The following is a 20,586-nucleotide window of genomic DNA, read 5'->3' as shown; positions in this document are numbered from 1 at the left end:
ACTTTTGTGAGTGTAATGTTTACTGTTAATTTGTATTGTTTATTTCACTTAGTTAATTATCTAGTTCACTTGCTTGGGCAATGTTAACATACAATTGATGTCGGAAGTTTACATATACCTTAGCCAAATACATTTAAACTCAGTTTTTCGACAATTCCTGACATTTAATCCTAGTAAAAATTCCCTGTCTTAGGTCAGTTAGGATCACCACTTTATTTTAAGAATGTGAAATGTCAGAATAATAGTAGAGAAAATGTTTGATTTCAGCTTTTATTTCTTTCATCACATTCCCAGTTGGTCAGAAGTTTACATACTCAATTCGTATTTGGTAGCATTGCCTTTAAATTGTTTAACTTGGGTCAAACGTTTCGGGTATCCTTCCACAAGCTTCCTACAATAAGTTGGGTGAATTTTTGTCCCATTCCTCCTGACAGAGCTGGTGTAACCGAGTCAGGTTTGTAGGCCTCCTTGCTCACACAAGCTTTTTCAGTTCTGCCCACAGATTTTCTATAGGATTGAGGTCAGGGTTTTGTGATGGCCACTCCCATACCTTGACTTTGTTGTCCTTAAGCCATTTTGCTACAACTTTGGAAGTATGCTTGGGGTCATTGTCCATTTGGAAGACCCATTTGCGACCAAGCTTTACCTTCCTGACTGATGTCTTGAGATGTTGCTTCAATATATCCACATAATTTCACTGCCTCATGATGCCATTTATTTTGTGAATTGCACCAGTCCCTCCTGCAACAAAGCACCCCCACAACATGACGCTGCCACCCCCGTGCTTCACAGTTTGAATGGTGTTCTTCGGCTTGAAAGCCTCCCCCTTTTTCTTCCAAACATAACACTGGTCATTATGGCCAAACAGTTCTATTTTTGTTTCATCAGACCAAAGGACATTTCTCCAAAAAGTACGATCTTTGTCCCCATGTGCAGTTGCAAACCGCAGTCTGGCTTTTTTTATGCCGGTTTTGGAGCAGTGGCTTCTTCCTTGCTGAGCGGCCTTTCAGGTTATGTCGATATATGACTTGTTTTACTGTGGATATAGATACTTTTGTACCTGTTTCCTCCAGCATCTTCACAAGGTCCTTTGCTGTTGTTCTGGGATTGATTTGCACTTTTTGCACCAAAGTACGTTAATCTCTAGAAGACAGAACACGTCTCCTTCCTGAGCGGTATGACGGCTGCGTGGTCCCATGGTGTTTATACTTGCGTACCATTGTTTGTCAGATGAATGTGGTACCTTCAGACATTTGGAAATTGCTCCCAAGGATGAACCAGACTTGTGGAGGTCTACAATTTATTTTCTGAAGTCTTGGCTGATTTATTTTCATTTTCCCATGATGCTAAGCAAAGAGGCACTGAGTTTGAAGGTAGGCCTTGAAATACATCCACAGGTACACCTCCAATTGACTCAAATGTTGTCAATTAGCCATCAGAAGCTTCTAAAGCCATGACATAATTTTCTGTCATTTTCCAAGCTGTTTAAAGGCAAAGCCAACTTACTGTATGTAAACTTCTGACCCACTGGAATTGTGATACAGTGAATTATAAATGAAATAATCTGTCTGTAAACAATTGTTGGAAAAATGACTTTTGTCAGATGTCCTAACTGACTTATAGTTTTTGTGGACTGGTTGAAAAACAAGTTTTAATGACTCCAAAATAAGTGTATGCAAACTTCCAAATTCAACTGTATGTTTCTCATGCCAATAGACCCCTTAAATTGATATTGAAATTGAGAGAGAGAAACAGACAGAAAATAAGAGAAGAGGTCCTGATCAGGGTCCCTGCAGCGCTGCACTTGCCATGGGACTTGGGAGAGAGTGAGTATCACGGGACAACTGAATACTCCTGACTGGAACCAGGCGAGTCATTTAATGAGCAGCAAGCCCACAACACGGCTCCATAAGAGGACAAATTGTAAACATGTGTCAATGGGGCCCTGTTGTGGGAAGCCAGCCCAGCTCAGCACAGCCCTCCACCATTCGCCTCCCCCCGCCCCATTTACAAATCATGAACAAAAGCAAAAATCTTCAACTAACACCACGCCAAGATACTGGCAAGTCCCATGGTTAACCCTGTGTGCCCGTTGTATGCCAATATGGATAATTAGTTCTCTGCAAAACATGAGCTCACAGTGAGTCCTTTTGTCAAATGGGGATACAATGAATTGGGTTCAGTGGGTTTGTTGATGTAGCGAACCTGACCTCACCTAAGATGGTATGACTGGTAGGCTGCTAAACAATTACACAGACCAGAAACATTCATCACCAGGTGGCCAACTACATGCCATATCAGTAGGCTCTTTGAGGCCTGGTGCTATCGTATGGAAATGACCATATAATCCTTCAGGAAGCAGGGAGACTTTAATATCCTCTTGCTGGAACGTGCCATGGAGGAAAGGTGACACGGAGGGCAGGGATGGAGGTATTAGTTCCCCTCACACAGCGTGTGTGACCTCTGTTGGTTTTCTGGTCCAATATCATGAATATCACTCAAATAACGGCTTGAATTTGAGACTCTGCGGACGTTTTTCCCCTCACTTCCTAATCTCGGAAACTCAATTGGAGCAGTCTTGTTTCTAAACCCAACCGAGTGGAAACATGTTGAACATTGACATCGCACTCCAGGGATGTACTATGTAAATACATGTACCATTGTTCCATATACAATGCCCCAATGATTCTGAACTAGAGTTTTCCACAGTTTTGACGTCTGTCATTGGGTGTAAACACTGATTTCAGGATCGCTTGACACTCTGCAATCTATCTTCTGCATCTAGACTCTTTGTTGACAAAAGCTTTCACTCATAACATCAGCTCAGATGTAGAGAGACACCCAGAAACACACAGAAATGGACATATAATAATGTGGCTATACATGTAGGGGCCCGTCTTTAGACTAGAGAGAGTGGGGTAGGATCCCAAATGCCACCCTATTCCCTATTTAGTGCACTACTTTCAACAAGGGCCCATAGTGCTCTGGTCAAAACGTACTGCACTATATTGGGAATAGGGTGCCATTTGGGAAACAGCCTTCGTGCTGGTTCTACTGACCTAGTTGGTCCTCTCCGAAGCCCAGGATATGTCCCACCAGAGCGGAGCCACAGGAACTGCTGGTCCCCAGACACAAAGCTTTCTCCTGCCACTGGTCCCCTGCCGCCGCTGAGCCCTTCTGGAGGATCCGCAGGTTCCTGAAACGCACACACACGCACACACACAAAAGCACAGCGCAACATCAGCACACTGTTACAGTAATGCTAGCATTAAGCACAGGTCAGGGGTCAGCAAAAACGGCACATTCTTTCCTTTCATGTCACAGCACAACAGTCTTGTGTTTCAGTGCCTTAGTGTGCATGAAGTCTTTTGGTTTCCAAATAGACATGATGCCAAAATCCTCCTCGCCCTTTCACAACAACGTGCCCCTCAAAAACTGAAATGAGACTAAGTAGCTGCGAGTCATTTTTCCAAACACATTGCCATGATGTCTCAATAGTGTACTTCCTTCAGCGTCTTTATTTCCTTTGTTTATTCAAGAGGCGAGGTTTGACTTCAGCGAGAGAGGAAGATTAATTATCAACCAATGAGACGTGTGAACAACACGAGGCCGTAGCCAAACGGACCAACCAACCGGGGCAGGAAATCACGTCTCCATTTACAGTGAATGAGCCTGAGCAGTAGTGGTGTCAGTAATGTGATAGTAATGTTTTCCCCCCAACGTGGATGGAACACTGGGTTTATGTTGGCACGGTGACCATGGACAGATTCAGGGGATGGACGTCAATTGGCATAGTGTTTACCTCAGAGTTACGTTCACCATAGCAAAGTTGGGTTACTGAACACAGCTGCTTGTGTTTGTTCAATTCAAAGTCAATGAACACTAGAACCGTTCGAGAATGTTCCAAATGAGAAAACAATGACGTTTGACTCAAACTAGCTACACATTTAATCTAGATCATTTGACGATAAATAAAAACCCTGTTATAATATTTATAACTTATAAGCTTACCCGTTCTTGTCTCCGAACACATAGCTCCCGTAGAGCCTTCTGGACTGACAGCCTCTGTAGATGAACCCTCCCACAGGTGCTGCTCCTCCACTGGTCGCCAGGTCAAAGATGGATGCCTCATTCTCTACAGAAACACACAGATACACAGGCCTCAGATCAGTATCATTAAGATGGACGCCTCGTTCTCTACAGAAACACACAGACACACAGGCCTCAGATCAGTATCATTAAGATGGACGCCTCGTTCTCCACAGAAACACACAGGTACAGGCCTCAGATCAGTATCATTAAGATGGACACCTTGTTCTCTACATAAACACAGATACACAGGCCTCAGATCAGTGTAATTGCAAAGGTTGTGCCCCAAATGGCCCCCTTTTGTCTTTAAAGTGCACTATTCTTTTCACCCATAGAGTCCATAGAGTTCTGGTCAAAAGTAGTGCCCTATACATATTTTATTTTACCAGGCAAGTCTGTTAAGAACAAATCCTTATTTTCAATTACGGCCTGTGGGTTAACTGCCTGTTCAGGGGCAAAACAACAGATTTGTACCTTGTCAGCTCAGGGGTTTGAACTTGCAACCTTCCGGTTGCTAGTCCAACGCTCTAACCACTTGGCTACCCTGCCGCCCCATAATAACACAGTATATATAGTGCCATATGACACTTGTAGAGCTCCAAAAAACTAATTCAGAATTATTGTGGTATTTTAAGTCAATTTGTGTATCTCTCCCAAAAAGTTACTTGTCAAAAGTTATTATTTTCAGCCTAAGATAGCTGTCATTTGACAGCTTGACCAAAATATGAAGAGCTGCATCTTAGATATTACACTCATATAATATGGGCATTGCAGGGAGTTTCACTCTTGCAGGGAGTTTCACTCTTAGAAATAAACCTTTTTGATTCCAGGTAGAACCCCATCTTGCTCATATGAAGACAGACGAAAAATAATTTTTGGTTCACTATCTAGTGTACAATATTATTCCCTGTGGTGGCAAACATGGCACCATTCCTTCACTCTGCACATGGAGCTGCCATAGTCAGACCCTAGCCTAATGACTGTGACTCCCTGAGACCTGGAGCTGCCATGGTCGGACCCTAGCCTAATGACTGTGACTCCCTGAGACCTGGAGCTGCCATGGTCAGACCCTAGCCTAATGACTGTGACTCCCTGAGACCTGGAGCTGCCATGGTCGGACCATAGCCTAATGACTGTGACTCCCTGAGACCTGGAGCTGCCATGGTCGGACCCTAGTCTAATGACTGTGACTCCCTGAGACCTGGAGCTGCCATCGTCAGACCCTAGCCTAATGACTGTGACTCCCTGAGACCTGGAGCTGCCATGGTCGGACCCTAGTCTAATGACTGTGACTCCCTGAGACCTGGAGCTGCCATGGTCGGACCCTAGCCTAATGACTGTGACTCCCTGAGACCTGGAGCTGCCATGGTCGGACCCTAGCCTAATGACTGTGACTACCTGAGACCTGGAGCTGCCATGGTCAGACCCTAGTCTAATGACTGTGACTACCTGAGACCTGGAGCTGCCATGGTCGGACCCTAGTCTAATGACTGTGACTCCCTGAGACCTGGAGCTACCATGGTCGGACCCTAGCCTAATGACTGTGACTACCTGAGACCTGGAGCTGCCATGGTCGTACCCTAGTCTAATGACTGTGACTCCCTGAGACCTGGAGCTGCCATGGTCGGACCCTAGCCTAATGACTGTGACTCCCTGAGACCTGGAGCTGCCATGGTCGGACCCTAGTCTAATGACTGTGACTCCCTGAGACCTGGAGCTGCCATGGTCGGACCCTAGCCTAATGACTGTGACTCCCTGAGACCTGGAGCTGCCATGGTCGGACCCTAGCCTAATGACTGTGACTACCTGAGACCTGGAGCTGCCATGGTCAGACCCTAGTCTAATGACTGTGACTACCTGAGACCTGGAGCTGCCATGGTCGGACCCTAGTCTAATGACTGTGACTCCCTGAGACCTGGAGCTACCATGGTCGGACCCTAGCCTAATGACTGTGACTACCTGAGACCTGGAGCTGCCATGGTCGTACCCTAGTCTAATGACTGTGACTCCCTGAGACCTGGAGCTGCCATGGTCGGACCCTAGCCTAATGACTGTGACTCCCTGAGACCTGGAGCTGCCATGGTCGGACCCTAGTCTAATGACTGTGACTCCCTGAGACCTGGAGCTGCCATGGTCGGACCCTAGTCTAATGACTGTGACTCCCTGAGACCTGGAGCTGCCATGGTCAGACCCTAGTCTAATGACTGTGACTCCATGAGACCTGGAGCTGCCATGGTCGAACCCTAGTCTAATGACTGTGACTACCTGAGACCTGGAGCTGCCATGGTCGAACCCTAGTCTAATGACTGTGACTCCCTGAGACCTGGAGCTGCCATGGTCAGACCCTAGTCTAATGACTGTGACTCCCTGAGACCTGGAGCTGCCATGGTCGAACCCTAGTCTAATGACTGTGACTCCCTGAGACCTGGAGCTGCCATGGTCAGACCCTAGTCTAATGACTGTGACTCCCTGAGACCTGGAGCTGCCATGGTCGGACCCTAGCCTAATGACTGTGACTACCTGAGACCTGGAGCTGCCATGGTCAGACCCTAGTCTAATGACTGTGACTCCCTGCGACCTGGAGCTGCCATGGTCGGACCCTAGTCTAATGACTGTGACTCCCTGACACCTGGAGCTGCCATGGTCGGACCCTAGTCTAATGACTGTGACTCCCTGCGACCTGGAGCTGCCATAGTCGGACTCTAGTCTAATGACTGTGACTCCCTGAGACCTGGAGCTTCCATGGTCAGACCCTAGTCTAATGACTGTGACTCCCTGAGACCTGGAGCTGCCATGGTCGAACCCTAGTCTAATGACTGTGACTCCCTGAGACCTGGAGCTGCCATGGTCAGACCCTAGTCTAATGACTGTGACTCCCTGAGACCTGGAGCTGCCATGGTCAGACCCTAGTCTAATGACTGTGACTCCCTCAGACCTGGAGCTGCCATGGTCGGACCCTAGCCTAATGACTGTGACTACCTGAGACCTGGAGCTGCCATGGTCAGACCCTAGTCTAATGACTGTGACTCCCTGCGACCTGGAGCTGCCATGGTCGGACCCTAGTCTAATGACTGTGACTCCCTGAGACCTGGAGCTGCCATGGTCGGACCCTAGTCTAATGACTGTGACTCCCTGCGACCTGGAGCTGCCATAGTCGGACTCTAGTCTAATGACTGTGACTCCCTGAGACCTGGAGCTTCCATGGTCAGACCCTAGTCTAATGACTGTGACTACCTGAGACCTGGAGCTGCCATGGTCAGACCCTAGTCTAATGACTGTGACTCCCTGAGACCTGGAGCTGCCATGGTCGAACCCTAGTCTAATGACTGTGACTCCCTGAGACCTGGAGCTGCCATGGTCAGACCCTAGTCTAATGACTGTGACTCCCTGAGACCTGGAGCTGCCATGGTCGGACCCTAGTCTAATGACTGTGACTACCTGAGACCTGGAGCTGCCATGGTCGGACCCTAGTCTAATGACTGTGACTCCCTGAGACCTGGAGCTGCCATGGTCAGACCCTAGCCTAATGACTGTGACTCCCTGAGACCTGGAGCTGCCATGGTCGAACCCTAGTCTAATGACTGTGACTACCTGAGACCTGGAGCTGCCATGGTCAGACCCTAGCCTAATGACTGTGACTCCCTGAGACCTGGAGCTGCCATGGTCAGACCCTAGTCTAATGACTGTGACTCCCTGAGACCTGGAGCTGCCATGGTCGGACCCTAGCCTAATGACTGTGACTACCTGAGACCTGGAGCTGCCATGGTCGAACCCTAGTCTAATGACTGTGACTCCCTGAGACCTGGAGCTGCCATGGTCAGACCCTAGTCTAATGACTGTGACTCCCTGAGACCTGGAGCTGCCATGGTCGGACCTTAGTCTAATGACTGTGACTTCCTGAGACCTGGAGCTGCCATGGTCGGACCCTAGTCTAATGACTGTGACTCCCTGAGACCTGGAGCTGCCATGGTCGGACCTTAGTCTAATGACTGTGACTTCCTGAGACCTGGAGCTGCCATGGTCGGACCCTAGTCTAATGACTGTGACTCCCTGAGACCTGGAGCTGCCATGGTCGGACCCTAGTCTAATGACTGTGACTCCCTGAGACCTGAGTGTGATTTATGCCCACTCTAATGAGTCCTGTTTTCTCTGTTGGTGTAGGAAGAGAAAAGGATATCCATGTTTACTGCCATCTGTCACGAGTCCATTAGTACGTAGTGGAGGGTGGTCTCAATTACTGTGACTGAGGCCTTGCCTTGTTAAAAACAACTTTGCTTAACTGGATTAAATGTAATGTAGGGCTTTAACTGCCACGATACCTCCTCATTAACATTGAAACTGAACGTATTAAGTCATGGTTGTACTAAATAGCACAAGAGGTTGATGATGGAGTTTTAGTGTATTTTTGGGACAACATGAATGTAATTTGTTATGTAGTCATTACATGGGAATAATGGACATTATGATTTGAGGAGTTCTCGCCTCTATTAGGGTGTAATCAGATAGGTAATAGTATGGCAATAGTATAATCGGGGCCAGGGTCTGGGTTAATTTGGCCCAATCAGTGATAGTCCTGGGTGAGAGGTGGCCAATGGAATGGGTGGGGGCTTTAAACTAGGCTGAGGGGCAGGGTGGGAGGGGGTTAGGGGGTTAGGGGGGTTTGAGGGTGGCTGAAATAGCACTCATTGTCTGGTTATTAGAATCAAACAAACAGCTCTACATGATTCAAACCAAACATAAGCACTCATTACTTCATTGTGTTAGAAAGAGTGTTCTGGTGTCGATTATGCTCTTTTGACGTGCACCAAGGAGAATATGAACCCCAGATCCTCATGGCTCTGTTTAGTGTGCTTTCAACTATACTAACCCATCATCAAGATATTCATTGTGGTTGACAACTATAAATCCTAGTCATGGACACAAACTCACATTCCCCTGGCAATGATATGCGAGGACGAATCGTTTGTGGATCACAATAACTTCTGATACTTTTTTAAAATAAATGTAAAACTCAGATACACTGTGTACTGAACAAGTTGGAGGCCGTCCAAATACCGCATTCTCACTATAGGAAAGAATCTAGTTGTGTTCCAAAAAACAGACATTGTTTTTCTCGTGCAGAACACACAGTAAAATGAAAGGTTATCCAAAAAGGTCATTTGTGAGGAATTCCATCAGATTCTTCCACACTTTCCCAAGGTGAGAGAGGACATGAAATGAGACTGTAAGGCAGACAGAGCTATTTTCATAACAAGCAACATTAATATCCCATTGATGTATTCCAGACAGACTCCCAAAGGGCACTCTCAGGCTCCTAAAGGTCCCAAATGGCAGCCTGTCCTCTATAAAGTGCACTCCTTTTAACCAGGGCTCATGCACTCTGTTCAGAAGTAGTGCACTATATAGGGAATAGGCTGCCATTTGGGACACATCCTCAGTGTTGTTAGGGAAAACCATTAGAAGAAGTAACTCACCGTAGTCTTTCCCCTTAGTGATCGCCAGTATTCTCCCTGCAGACGCGTTCCTACCGCTGGCGTCCGTGCACAGGATCAAGAGACTCCCGTTGTTATCCGTATGATGCCGGTCCACGGCACACCTGGGGAAAGACAGGAATGAACGGATAAGTGGGAAAAACATTGGAAACGCCATGACACTGTCCATCTGCGATGATGCGTCACTCCCTGAGTATCACCTTGGGGTGGTTGTGCCACATGATAAAACAGTGGCATGCAACGGGGGTACTGTAAATCAATAGCTGCATATCTCACACACCCAGCTCCAACTCAGTAAGATTGGTGAACACGTTCTAATGAAACTCATAGCCTAGTACAGTCAATCCATGATCAACCTTTTACCATGTGAAGACACAGAACAACCGAGGCAGTAACACACAGAGTGATCTGATCATGTCCATGGTTGAGAAGATACACACTAGAAAGGAATAGGTGCAACAGTCACTCACAATTAACTGTCACTCAGAATGAACTGTCACTCACAATTAGCTGTCACTCACAATTAAAAATGACATACTATATACTAATATTAATATATGAGAAGATACACACACACACACACCATAGTGAAGTATTGGGGGGATTATCTTGGTGAGTACAGGTATCAGGTATGTGAAGTATTGTGGGGATTATCTTGGTGGGTACAGGTATCAGGTATGTGAAGTATTGGTGGGATTCTCTGGGTAGGTACAGGTATCAGGTATGTGAAGTATTGGTGGGATTCTCTGGGTAGGTACAGGTATCAGGTATGTGAAGTATTGGTGGGATTCTCTGGGTGGGTACAGGTATCAGGTATGTGAAGTATTGGTGGGATTCTCTGGGTGGGTACAGGTATCAGGTATGTGAAGTATTGGTGGGATGTGAAGGGATTCTCTGGGTATTGGTATGTGAAGTATTGGGATTCTCTGGGTGGGTACAGGTATCAGGTATGTGAAGTATTGTGAAGTATTGGGGATTCTCTGGGTAGGTACAGGTATCAGGTATGTGAAGTATTGAGGGGATTCTCTGGGTAGGTACAGGTATCAGGTATGTGAAGTATTGTGGGATTATCTGGGTGGTATTGGAAGTGGTGGGATTCTCTGGGTAGGTACAGGTATCAGGTATGTGAAGTATTGGTGGGATTCTCTGGGTGGTACAGGTATCAGGTATGTGAAGTATTGGTGGGATTCTCTGGGTAGGTACAGGTATCAGGTATGTGAAGTATTGGTGGGATTCTCTGGGTAGGTACAGGTATCAGGTATGTGAAGTATTGGTGGGATTCTCTGGGTAGGTACAGGTATCAGGTATGTGAAGTATTGGTGGGATTCTCTGGGTAGGTACAGGTATCAGGTATGTGAAGTATTGGTGGGATTCTCTGGGTAGGTACAGGTATCAGGTATGTGAAGTATTGGTGGGATTCTCTGGGTAGGTACAGGTATCAGGTATGTGAAGTATTGGTGGGATTCTCTGGGTAGGTACAGGTATCAGGTATGTGAAGTATTGAGGGGATTATCTGGGTAGGTACAGGTATCAGGTATGGCCATGGAGCATTTCACTCACCTGCCTGGGTCATGGAGTCCGTGGGCAAATATTTCTGGTGGCTGGTTGGTGCTGTTGAAGTAGGGGTTGTTCCTGGGTATGGAGTAGGGAGCCGTGCAGCAGTCTGTGTCCACATCCACCCTCAACACAGACCCTGTGAAATCACTGCAGACAGCACACACAAGAAAGTACAACTGGTTAGTTGGGAGGAAAGTGTTGGAAGTAGAAAAACTGTAGCTACTGTCTTGGTTTACTGCTGCCATATTGCTTCATCTTGCCAAATGTTAGAAGACTTACTGTCCTTTAGGTTTTTGGGAAATGGCCTACAGTGGCCTAACAAATACCAGCAGAAAGATGTCCATAGAAAGACTCCCATAGACAGATAACCATAGAAATATGGCCATAGGAAGAAGGCCATAGAAATATAGCCATAGAAAGATGGCCATAGAAAGATGCCCATAGAAAGATGGCCATAGGAAGATAACCATAAAAAGATGTGAATAGAAAGATAACCATAGAAAGATACCCATAGAAAGATGGTCATAGAAAGATACCCATAGAAAGATAACCATAGAAAGATACCCATAGAAAGATGGCCATAGAAACATACCCACCCATAGAAAGATTCCCATAGTAAGATGGCCATAGAAAGATACCCATAGAAAGATGGCCATAGAAAGATACCAATAGAAAGATGTGAATAGAAAGATGGCCATAGAAAGATTCCCATAGAAAGATGGCCATAGAACGATAGCCATAGAAAGATGTGAATAGAAAGATACACATACTAAAGATTCTGACAGAATGATCCCCACAGACTAATCCTCAAATAGCCGACATATTGCCCTTGAGCTTTGACCCCCTGACCCCTGGGTTTCACCTGAGACCGTCCATCTCCTCCATGTCATCCAGGGTGATCATGCCGTCTCCCAGGACGATGTGCAGCAGGCCGTCAGGGCCAAACAGCAGCTGTCCTCCCAGGTGCTTCCTGTGCAGCTCTGCCACTTCTATCAGCATCCGTGTGGTCCTACTGTCCACCATGTTGGGGTTTTTCCTGATCAACAAAATTAAAACGAAAAGTGTTCGATCAAATGCATTGTTTTTTATGTCTATGAGAGGAACCTAGAGTGTATTGTTTCATATCTCTATGAGAGGAACCTAGAGGGTATTGTTTTTTATCTCTATGAGAGGAACCTAGAGGGTATTGTTTTTTATCTCTATGAGAGGAACCTAGAGGGTATTGTTTTTTATCTCTATGAGAGGAACCTAGAGGGTATTGTTTCATATCTCTATGAGAGGAACCTAGAGGGTATTGTTTTTTATCTCTATGAAAGGAACCTAGAGTGTATTGTTTCATATCTCTATGAGAGGAACCTAGAGTGTATTGTTTTTTTATCTCTATGAGAGGAACCTAGAGTGTATTGTTTCATATCTCTATGAGAGGAACCTGGAGGGTATTGTTTCATATCTCTATGAGAGGAACCTGGAGGGTATTGTTTTTATCTCTATGAGAGGAACCTAGAGTGTATTGTTTTATATCTCTATGAGAACCTAGAGGGTATTGTTTTTATCTCTATGAAAGGAACCTAGAGTGTATTGTTTTTTATCTCTATGAGAGGAACCTAGAGTGTATTGTTTCATATCTCTATGAGAGGAACCTAGAGGGTATTGTTTTTATCTCTATGAGAGGAACCTAGAGTGTATTGTTTTTTTTATCTCTATGAGAGGAACCTAGAGTGTATTGTTTCATATCTCTATGAGAGGAACCTAGAGGGTATTGTTTTTTATCTCTATGAGAGGAACCTAGAGTGTATTGTTTTTTATCTCTATGAGAGGAACCTAGAGGGTATTGTTTTTTTATCTCTATGAGAGGAACCTAGAGGGTATTGTTTTATATCTCTATGAGAGGAACCTAGAGTGTATTGTTTTTTATCTCTATGAGAGGAACCTAGAGTGTACTGTTTCATATCTCTATGAGAGGAACCTAGAGGGTATTGTTTTATATCTCTATGAGAGGAACCTAGAGTGTATTGTTTCATATCTCTATGAGAGGAACCTAGAGTGTATTGTTTTACATCTCTATGAGAGGAACCTAGAGTGTATTGTTTTATATCTCTATGACAGGAACCTAGAGGGTATTGTTTCATATCTCTATGAGAGGAAACTAGAGTGTATTGTTTTATATCTCTATGAGAGGAACCTAGAATGTATTGTTTTATATCTCTATGAGAGGAACCTAGAGGGTATTGTTTCATATCTCTATGAGGAACCTAGAGGGTATTGTTTCATATCTCTATGAGAGGAACCTAGAGTGTATTGTTTCATATCTCTATGAGAGGAACCTAGAGGGTATTGTTTCATATCTCTATGAGAGGAACCTAGAGGGTATTGTTTTTTATCTCTATGAAAGGAACCTAGAGTGTATTGTTTCATATCTCTATGAGAGGAACCTAGAGTGTATTGTTTTTTTATCTCTATGAGAGGAACCTAGAGTGTATTGTTTCATATCTCTATGAGAGGAACCTGGAGGGTATTGTTTCATATCTCTATGAGAGGAACCTGGAGGGTATTGTTTTTTATCTCTATGAGAGGAACCTAGAGTGTATTGTTTTATATCTCTATGAGAGGAACCTAGAGGGTATTGTTTTTTATCTCTATGAAAGGAACCTAGAGTGTATTGTTTTTTATCTCTATGAGAGGAACCTAGAGTGTATTGTTTCATATCTCTATGAGAGGAACCTAGAGGGTATTGTTTTTTATCTCTATGAGAGGAACCTAGAGTGTATTGTTTTTTATCTCTATGAGAGGAACCTAGAGTGTATTGTTTCATATCTCTATGAGAGGAACCTAGAGGGTATTGTTTTTTATCTCTATGAGAGGAACCTAGAGTGTATTGTTTTTTATCTCTATGAGAGGAACCTAGAGGGTATTGTTTTTTTATCTCTATGAGAGGAACCTAGAGGGTATTGTTTTATATCTCTATGAGAGGAACCTAGAGTGTATTGTTTTACATCTCTATGAGAGGAACCTAGAGTGTATTGTTTTATATCTCTATGACAGGAACCTAGAGGGTATTGTTTCATATCTCTATGAGAGGAAACTAGAGTGTATTGTTTCATATCTCTATGAAAGGAACCTAGAGTGTATTGTTTTATATCTCTATGAGAGGAACCTAGAATGTATTGTTTTATATCTCTATGAGAGGAACCTAGAGGGTATTGTTTCATATCTCTATGAGGAACCTAGAGGGTATTGTTTCATATCTCTATGAGAGGAACCTAGAGTGTATTGTTTCATATCTCTATGAGAGGAACCTAGAGTGTATTGTTTTATATCTCTATGAGAGGAACCTAGAGTGTATTGTTTTATATCTCTATGAGAGGAACCCAGAGTGTATTGTTTTATATCTCTATGAGAGGAACCTAGAGTGTATTGTTTTATATCTCTATGAGAGGAACCTAGAGTGTATTGTTTTATATCTCTATGAGAGGAACCTAGAGTGTATTGTTTTATATCTCTATGAGAGGAACCTAGAGTGTATTGTTTTATATCTCTATGAGAGGAACCTAGAGTGTATTGTTTTATATCTCTATGAGAGGAACCTAGAGGGTATTGTTTTATATCTCTATGAGAGGAACCTAGAGTGTATTGTTTTATATCTCTATGAGAGGAACCTAGAGTGTATTGTTTTATATCTCTATGAGAGGAACCTAGAGTGTATTGTTTTATATCTCTATGAGAGGAACCTAGAGTGTATTGTTTTATATCTCTATGAGAGGAACCTAGAGGGTATTGTTTTATATCTCTATGAGAGGAACCTAGAGTGTATTGTTTTATATCTCTATGAGAGGAACCTCTCTATGAGAGGAACCTAGAGTGTATTGTTTTATATCTCTATGAGAGGAACCTAGAGGGTATTGTTTTATATCTCTATGAGAGGAACCTAGAGGGTATTGTTTTATATCTCTATGAGAGGAACCTAGAGTGTATTGTTTTATATCTCTATGAGAGGAACCTAGAGGGTATTGTTTTATATCTCTATGAGAGGAACCTAGAGTCTATTGTTTCATATCTCTATGAGGAACCTAGAGGGTATTGTTTTATATCTCTATGAGAGGAACCTAGAGTGTATTGTTTTATATCTCTATGAGAGGAACCTAGAGTGTATTGTTTCATATCTCTATGAGAGGAACCTAGAGTGTCAGAGGCTGGCGTGACGCTTCAATACATTCCATACCAAGGGTGGACAGTCTTAGGGGTCATAGTGTGTGCATGCTTTTTCTCCAACCAAGCCCTAACACACCCCTGCATTAACCAAAATGAGCCCTAAACATATGTTGACACTATTGGGGCCTACTACACATATTGAGACAAAAGGTAAAGAACGTTTGAGACGTATATATTTAACGGATGTCCTGATTAAACAGAGAGGTGCTCATGTAATGCCTGGATGGAAAAAGAGCAATTATGTACGTGAGTAAGATGATACCACTGCAGGAGAAAATGCTGACATGTAAAAACAAGCGAACTCACCGACAACACGCCAACGAGAAGAGTGTTTAATGAGCTTGTTGTCTGTAGACATTGTGTTTTAGATTTGACGCTTCATTAAAGCTCAGAGTTAGGACGTTATTACGATGTTGGGGTGAATCTCAACTCAAAGCTGTAACTCAAACCCATAAAGTGATGACTTTCCAAGTCCAGAGAAATATATTAACAGCCACAAAATGTTTAATGATGTGTTATTTTGGGCAGGGTATTTAGACAGAGAGGTTCGACAGAGAGGTTCGTTGGGGGTCGTTGCTCTGCCAGGAAGAGATTGACTATTTCACACTGAGTGACATACAAATACCAACGCCATGGCTCCTCCTCAGAACGCCAGCACCTCCAAGATTATAACAGTTTGAAAAATGAAGTATTTAAACCGAGCAATACAACAAGTGATTATGATAATAAAAACGTAATACTTTAACTAGTATAGTTACGAGAAGTTTGTTTTGTTAATCACAGCTTGTTGTGCAACAGAGCTCTGGTATATCACCAGCAGAGCCACAAACATCTACAGTTGTCATTAGCGGCGTTGTAGAATTATACACCGCCATTACAGTTTTCAATAAAAGCAAAAGCTGTCGCCGTCAGAAAACACGTTTCACGGTGCGGGACTTGACTTGGCAGCGAGCCGGCACGGGCTGCATTCAAAACTCACTAGAAAATAAACATCTCCTGTTCATCAACTGTACTTTATAAAAAAAAAATTATGTTACATATCGAGATATTATTGGGATATTATTTTTGACGATATATCGTATTGTTTTGGCAATATTGCAATATTATTTGTGCGCTAGTTGGCTGTACCTGCTCCAAAACTCCAGTATTTTCCCTCATAGCTTGTTCTCCATGTTCTTTTTAAATAGGGAGTCAATATGTTGTCAGTACTTTTATTTCCAAGACTGAACAAAACGTGTTTTCTCATGGCTCTCACTTGTCCCTTTGCAGCAGACATATTGTGAGCAATATGTTTGAAACATCGAATAATATTGCAACAAAATTACAGTGCGAATCGCAATACATATAGAATCATGAGAATCGCAATACATATCATATCGGCACCTAAGTATCATGATAATATCGTATCGTGACGTCCCTGGAAATTCCCAGCCCTACTTTATACCTGCAAACATTTATCTCAGGAATATCGACAATGAAATCCATATTATTTAGGCTTTGCTTGTTTCTGCATCATCATTGGTTGAACCATGTGCGGTCAATGAATGTATCTAGGGGGTGGTTTGGTTTGGTTTCTGCCATTTTACCTGGAGACGGTTCCCACAGGACATAGATGTCAATTCAACGTTTATTCAATGTTGGTTCAATGTAATTTCACAGATTTTACCTGGAGACGGTGTACTCGAACACACGCAGGATGTTTCTGTACTATCAGTGGTTGAACCGTAAATGGTAAATGTTTGGCATGGGTTTCTCCACTAGTTACCTGGAGACGGTGTACTCGACCACGCGCAGAATGTGGTCGTGCGGTCCGATGGCCCAGCGCTCCTGGTTGGTGGTGTAGGAGACGTACAGCTTGCCGTTCTTCTTGTAATTGGGGTGGAATGTGAGACCTAGCAGACCCCTTTCATCTCCTGCCTGCAGTCATAGGACAAACACAAAGGGACCAACAAGTTAATTATGTCCCTACTTTTTCTTTCTTTCTCTCTTTCTTTCTGCTGCTTGTGCTGTAGTAACTAAAGTCAAAGCCAACCCATAACCCACAGCTAATCACCCTCCACATTGTCTCCTTCTCTCTACTTTTCTCACTATATTTCCTTCTCTCTCTCTGTCTCCTTCCATCTTGGTCTCTGTAGATACCCAGTGCCCCCCTCCCAACCGAATAACCCTCTTCTGTCCTCCCCACATACCGTACCTCCACGACCGCCCTCATTGACTACTGCATTACAAACCATTATAAAACATTTGACTCCAGCCAGTGCTCCCCCTCGATCCCCCTCCACCCCAGCCCAGCACCGCCCAGCCCTCTCTCTCTCTCCAGCTTGTCCTCGGGGCCCCTGCGGCGCCCAGGCCATCCCGGCGGCCTCCATTGTCCGGTGATTTGTGTGTGTAATCTTTGGGGGATATCCGTGAATGCTATGCTGAGTGGCTGAAAGAATTTATTAGCTCACTCGTAGTTCATAGAGAACACAAAAGTGCAGAGTCCTTCAGTCCCCCCCTCCCCCCCGCACCGTGCAAAATTTGAGGATAAAGATGGAGGGGGAAGAGAAAGGGGGGAAGGAGGTGGATGGAGGGGGGAAGAGAACCTAAACAAGGACAGGGCTGCCAGCACCCAGTGTCTTGGCAACATGTTTAGAAACCATCTAAATTGCTTGTGTAATACGTAAACCTTTGTCTCACCCCGGAGGCAGCTACATCAGTCACAACTCTGGTGGTCCTCCCATCATAGTTAGCTGTAATAAGCAGCTATAGCGTTTCAGTCCCTAGGCAATGCAATCAGGCCTTTGTGTTTCTCTCTCTCCCTCTCTTAACAAAAGAATTAACAGAATGCCAGGCTTAGGTGTTAACAATGTTTAAAACGTGCCCCCTTACATTTTTGGCCGTATGTTGTTGACCCCCCTCTCCAAAACAGCTCAAGCCCCATTTCTCCCTCAATAACAGAAGCATTGAATGCTGGCTGGCGTGGATGCAAAAAATCGACCTCAAAACCCCCTAGAATGACTACCTCACTGAAGGAGGCGAACCAGCAGCATCAACATCAGCCAGAATCAATGCCGATCTGCCTGCGTCAACCTCTTGGAATTCCCTCTCAAAATATTTTAAAAGGAATTTAGGCAAAGAGAGCGAGGAGGTCTGGCCTTTGTGTTAGGCCTACAGTGTGGAGGCATTAGCAGAGGTGTAGTCCCGGGTCACAGGCCAAGCAACACAGATCATAAATTGGTTCAAGTGTACTGGATCCTCCAGAAACTGTTTGGACGGCGAAGGGCAGATCCCAGTCAAACATTCCAATGGAATGTGATGTCCGTGTCGTCAGCCCTGTTCAGTACGAGCTAGGCCTACAGTGATCAGACACCGGGGTCCTTTCAATACCACCGTTAAGATTAAAAAATGCGAACGTTGACGAATAAATAAGAGTTCCTCTCGACGAGAATTTATGAGAACTACTCAATGTAAATTCTGTGTTGCTCAAAATAACAGGATTTATGTGGGGTTGGTAGTGAGTCCAATAAACTGCACATTGACAGTAATGAGCGGGACATGATTCTAGTTTGCCACAGACAACCATTCCCGTCTCTCACCTTAAAATTATTGACCCATATGTCAGATTTGGGATGCAGTGACCCCCATAAACACTGGGAAGGAGCGGGTCAAGACAAGAATTCCAAAAGGAAGGAGCCGTTTGATCTTCAGCTAAAAGACCACTAAAACACAGAGGCGGTAAATGGGCTGAAATATTAGCTCTCTCACTAATGACTGCTCGTCATAACCAGAAGGCATACAGACGGCAGCAGCGCTAACACCAGGTCATAAGAAACAAACACTTGGAAACTAGGCTTGAGTTCCAAATGGCACCCTATTCCCTACATAGCGCACTACTTTTGGCCCAAGCCATATAGGGAATAGGGTGCCATTTGGAACACATCCCAATTCAATCTTAACTCCTGATTAGGAGAAGAGAAAAAATACCTTGGCAGATGGATCGCTATCAAATTACTGCCAAAGCTACAGCAGACATATTGTTGACAACGTAAGTAGGCAGCTCTGCTCTAAGTGATAGACAAAAGATCTAATTTGAAGTGTTCGTGTGTTGAGTATTAGTTCCAGTTAAAATATAAACAAAGTGAGGTTTCACTATCTTCCAGCTCTACTGTGCGGGGTTATTTAGAGGAGAGGTACTGGGTGTACTGAAGTGGAGGCTGGTAGGAGGAGCTATAGGAGGATGGGCTCATTGTACTGGCTGGAATGGAATCAATGGAACGGAGTCAAACAGGGTTTCTATATGTTTGATCTGTTTGATACTGTTCCATTAATTCCATTCCAGCCAGTACAATGAGCCCATCCTCCTATAGCTCCTCCCACTAGCCTCCTACAGGTCCTCTGACCACCCCCTTTTGTTGTCATGGGAGAACAAAGCCTCGTAGCAGGGGGGGACAATGGCCATCGATGATGTCATTGTGACACCTCTGTCAGGCCCTCCACAAATCACTTCAACGCCTTGACTTGAAAACAAGCTTCCCTCCTTTTCTCCTTAAACTGTTCTTCTCCTTCTCCCTCCTTTTTTTTACGACCACCATCATATTTCCTCCCAGAGTGGTAGTGGGCTCTGGTGGAATCTCACGGGGCTGTGTCTGTCTGTCTGTCTGTCTGTCTGTCTGTCTGTCTGTCTGTCTGTCTGTCTGTTGATGCTCCACCAACACCTGCCTCCAGATTCACAGCGTAGGCCGGACATTGTTCTTCCGTTTTTGGCCGTTGTTTTTGGTGTCAAGAGCCAGGCGAGGCAGAGTTGGAGTTCTCACCAGAACATCAGCAGCATTCCATAGAGCTGTGGAACGGGAGCCGGAGCAGGGAGCGGAGCATAGTGAGTGGCTACCGTTTCCAATCCCGCCAGGCAGCTGCCTTTCTGTTCCATGATGCATGGTTTGGCTCCCTGCATTGTTAGCCCAGCGCCTTTTGATCCTCATTGGCTCTGGCAATCCCCACAAAAATACATTCCACTACGAGGAGAGCTGATTGGAGAAAAACAATGCAGTCCCTTTTACCCCAAAGGCAATCTGAAATGTTCACACTCATTCAGCCCCCCACCTCCCACTGGTTACTCCAGCACAATGAAACCAGGGAGCCAAGTCAAACCCCCCCCACCTGTTAACACACATTAATCCTATGACAAGGTCGGAGCTTAGACCAGAGATCACTCAGTCTCATAATGAAGGGAAAGAGGAGGAAAAACTAAAGAGACCAA

General features: G+C 44.5%; 1 protein-coding gene across 50 annotated transcripts in view; it reads right to left on the bottom strand.

The window, feature by feature from the left end:
• Positions 1-20,586, bottom strand: part of hhip (hedgehog-interacting protein) — a 54,708-nt gene that overhangs the window by 14,017 nt on the left and 20,105 nt on the right. For all 50 annotated transcript variants that reach the window (XM_052486732.1, XM_052486744.1, XM_052486742.1 and 47 more), the window contains exons 5-10: positions 17,113-17,264; positions 12,001-12,174; positions 11,142-11,285; positions 9,564-9,685; positions 4,012-4,135; positions 3,060-3,196 (exon numbers count right to left, since the gene is read on the bottom strand). In XM_052486732.1, the coding sequence (XP_052342692.1) occupies positions 3,060-3,196; positions 4,012-4,135; positions 9,564-9,685; positions 11,142-11,285; positions 12,001-12,174; positions 17,113-17,264 (853 nt within the window). The remainder of the gene's footprint in view (positions 1-3,059; positions 3,197-4,011; positions 4,136-9,563; positions 9,686-11,141; positions 11,286-12,000; positions 12,175-17,112; positions 17,265-20,586) is intronic.

Source organism: Oncorhynchus keta, chromosome 29 (assembly GCF_023373465.1).
Source record: "Oncorhynchus keta strain PuntledgeMale-10-30-2019 chromosome 29, Oket_V2, whole genome shotgun sequence".
In the NCBI taxonomy this organism is placed as follows: Eukaryota; Metazoa; Chordata; class Actinopteri; order Salmoniformes; family Salmonidae; genus Oncorhynchus; species Oncorhynchus keta.
This window is presented reverse-complemented; position numbering and strand designations above follow the sequence as displayed.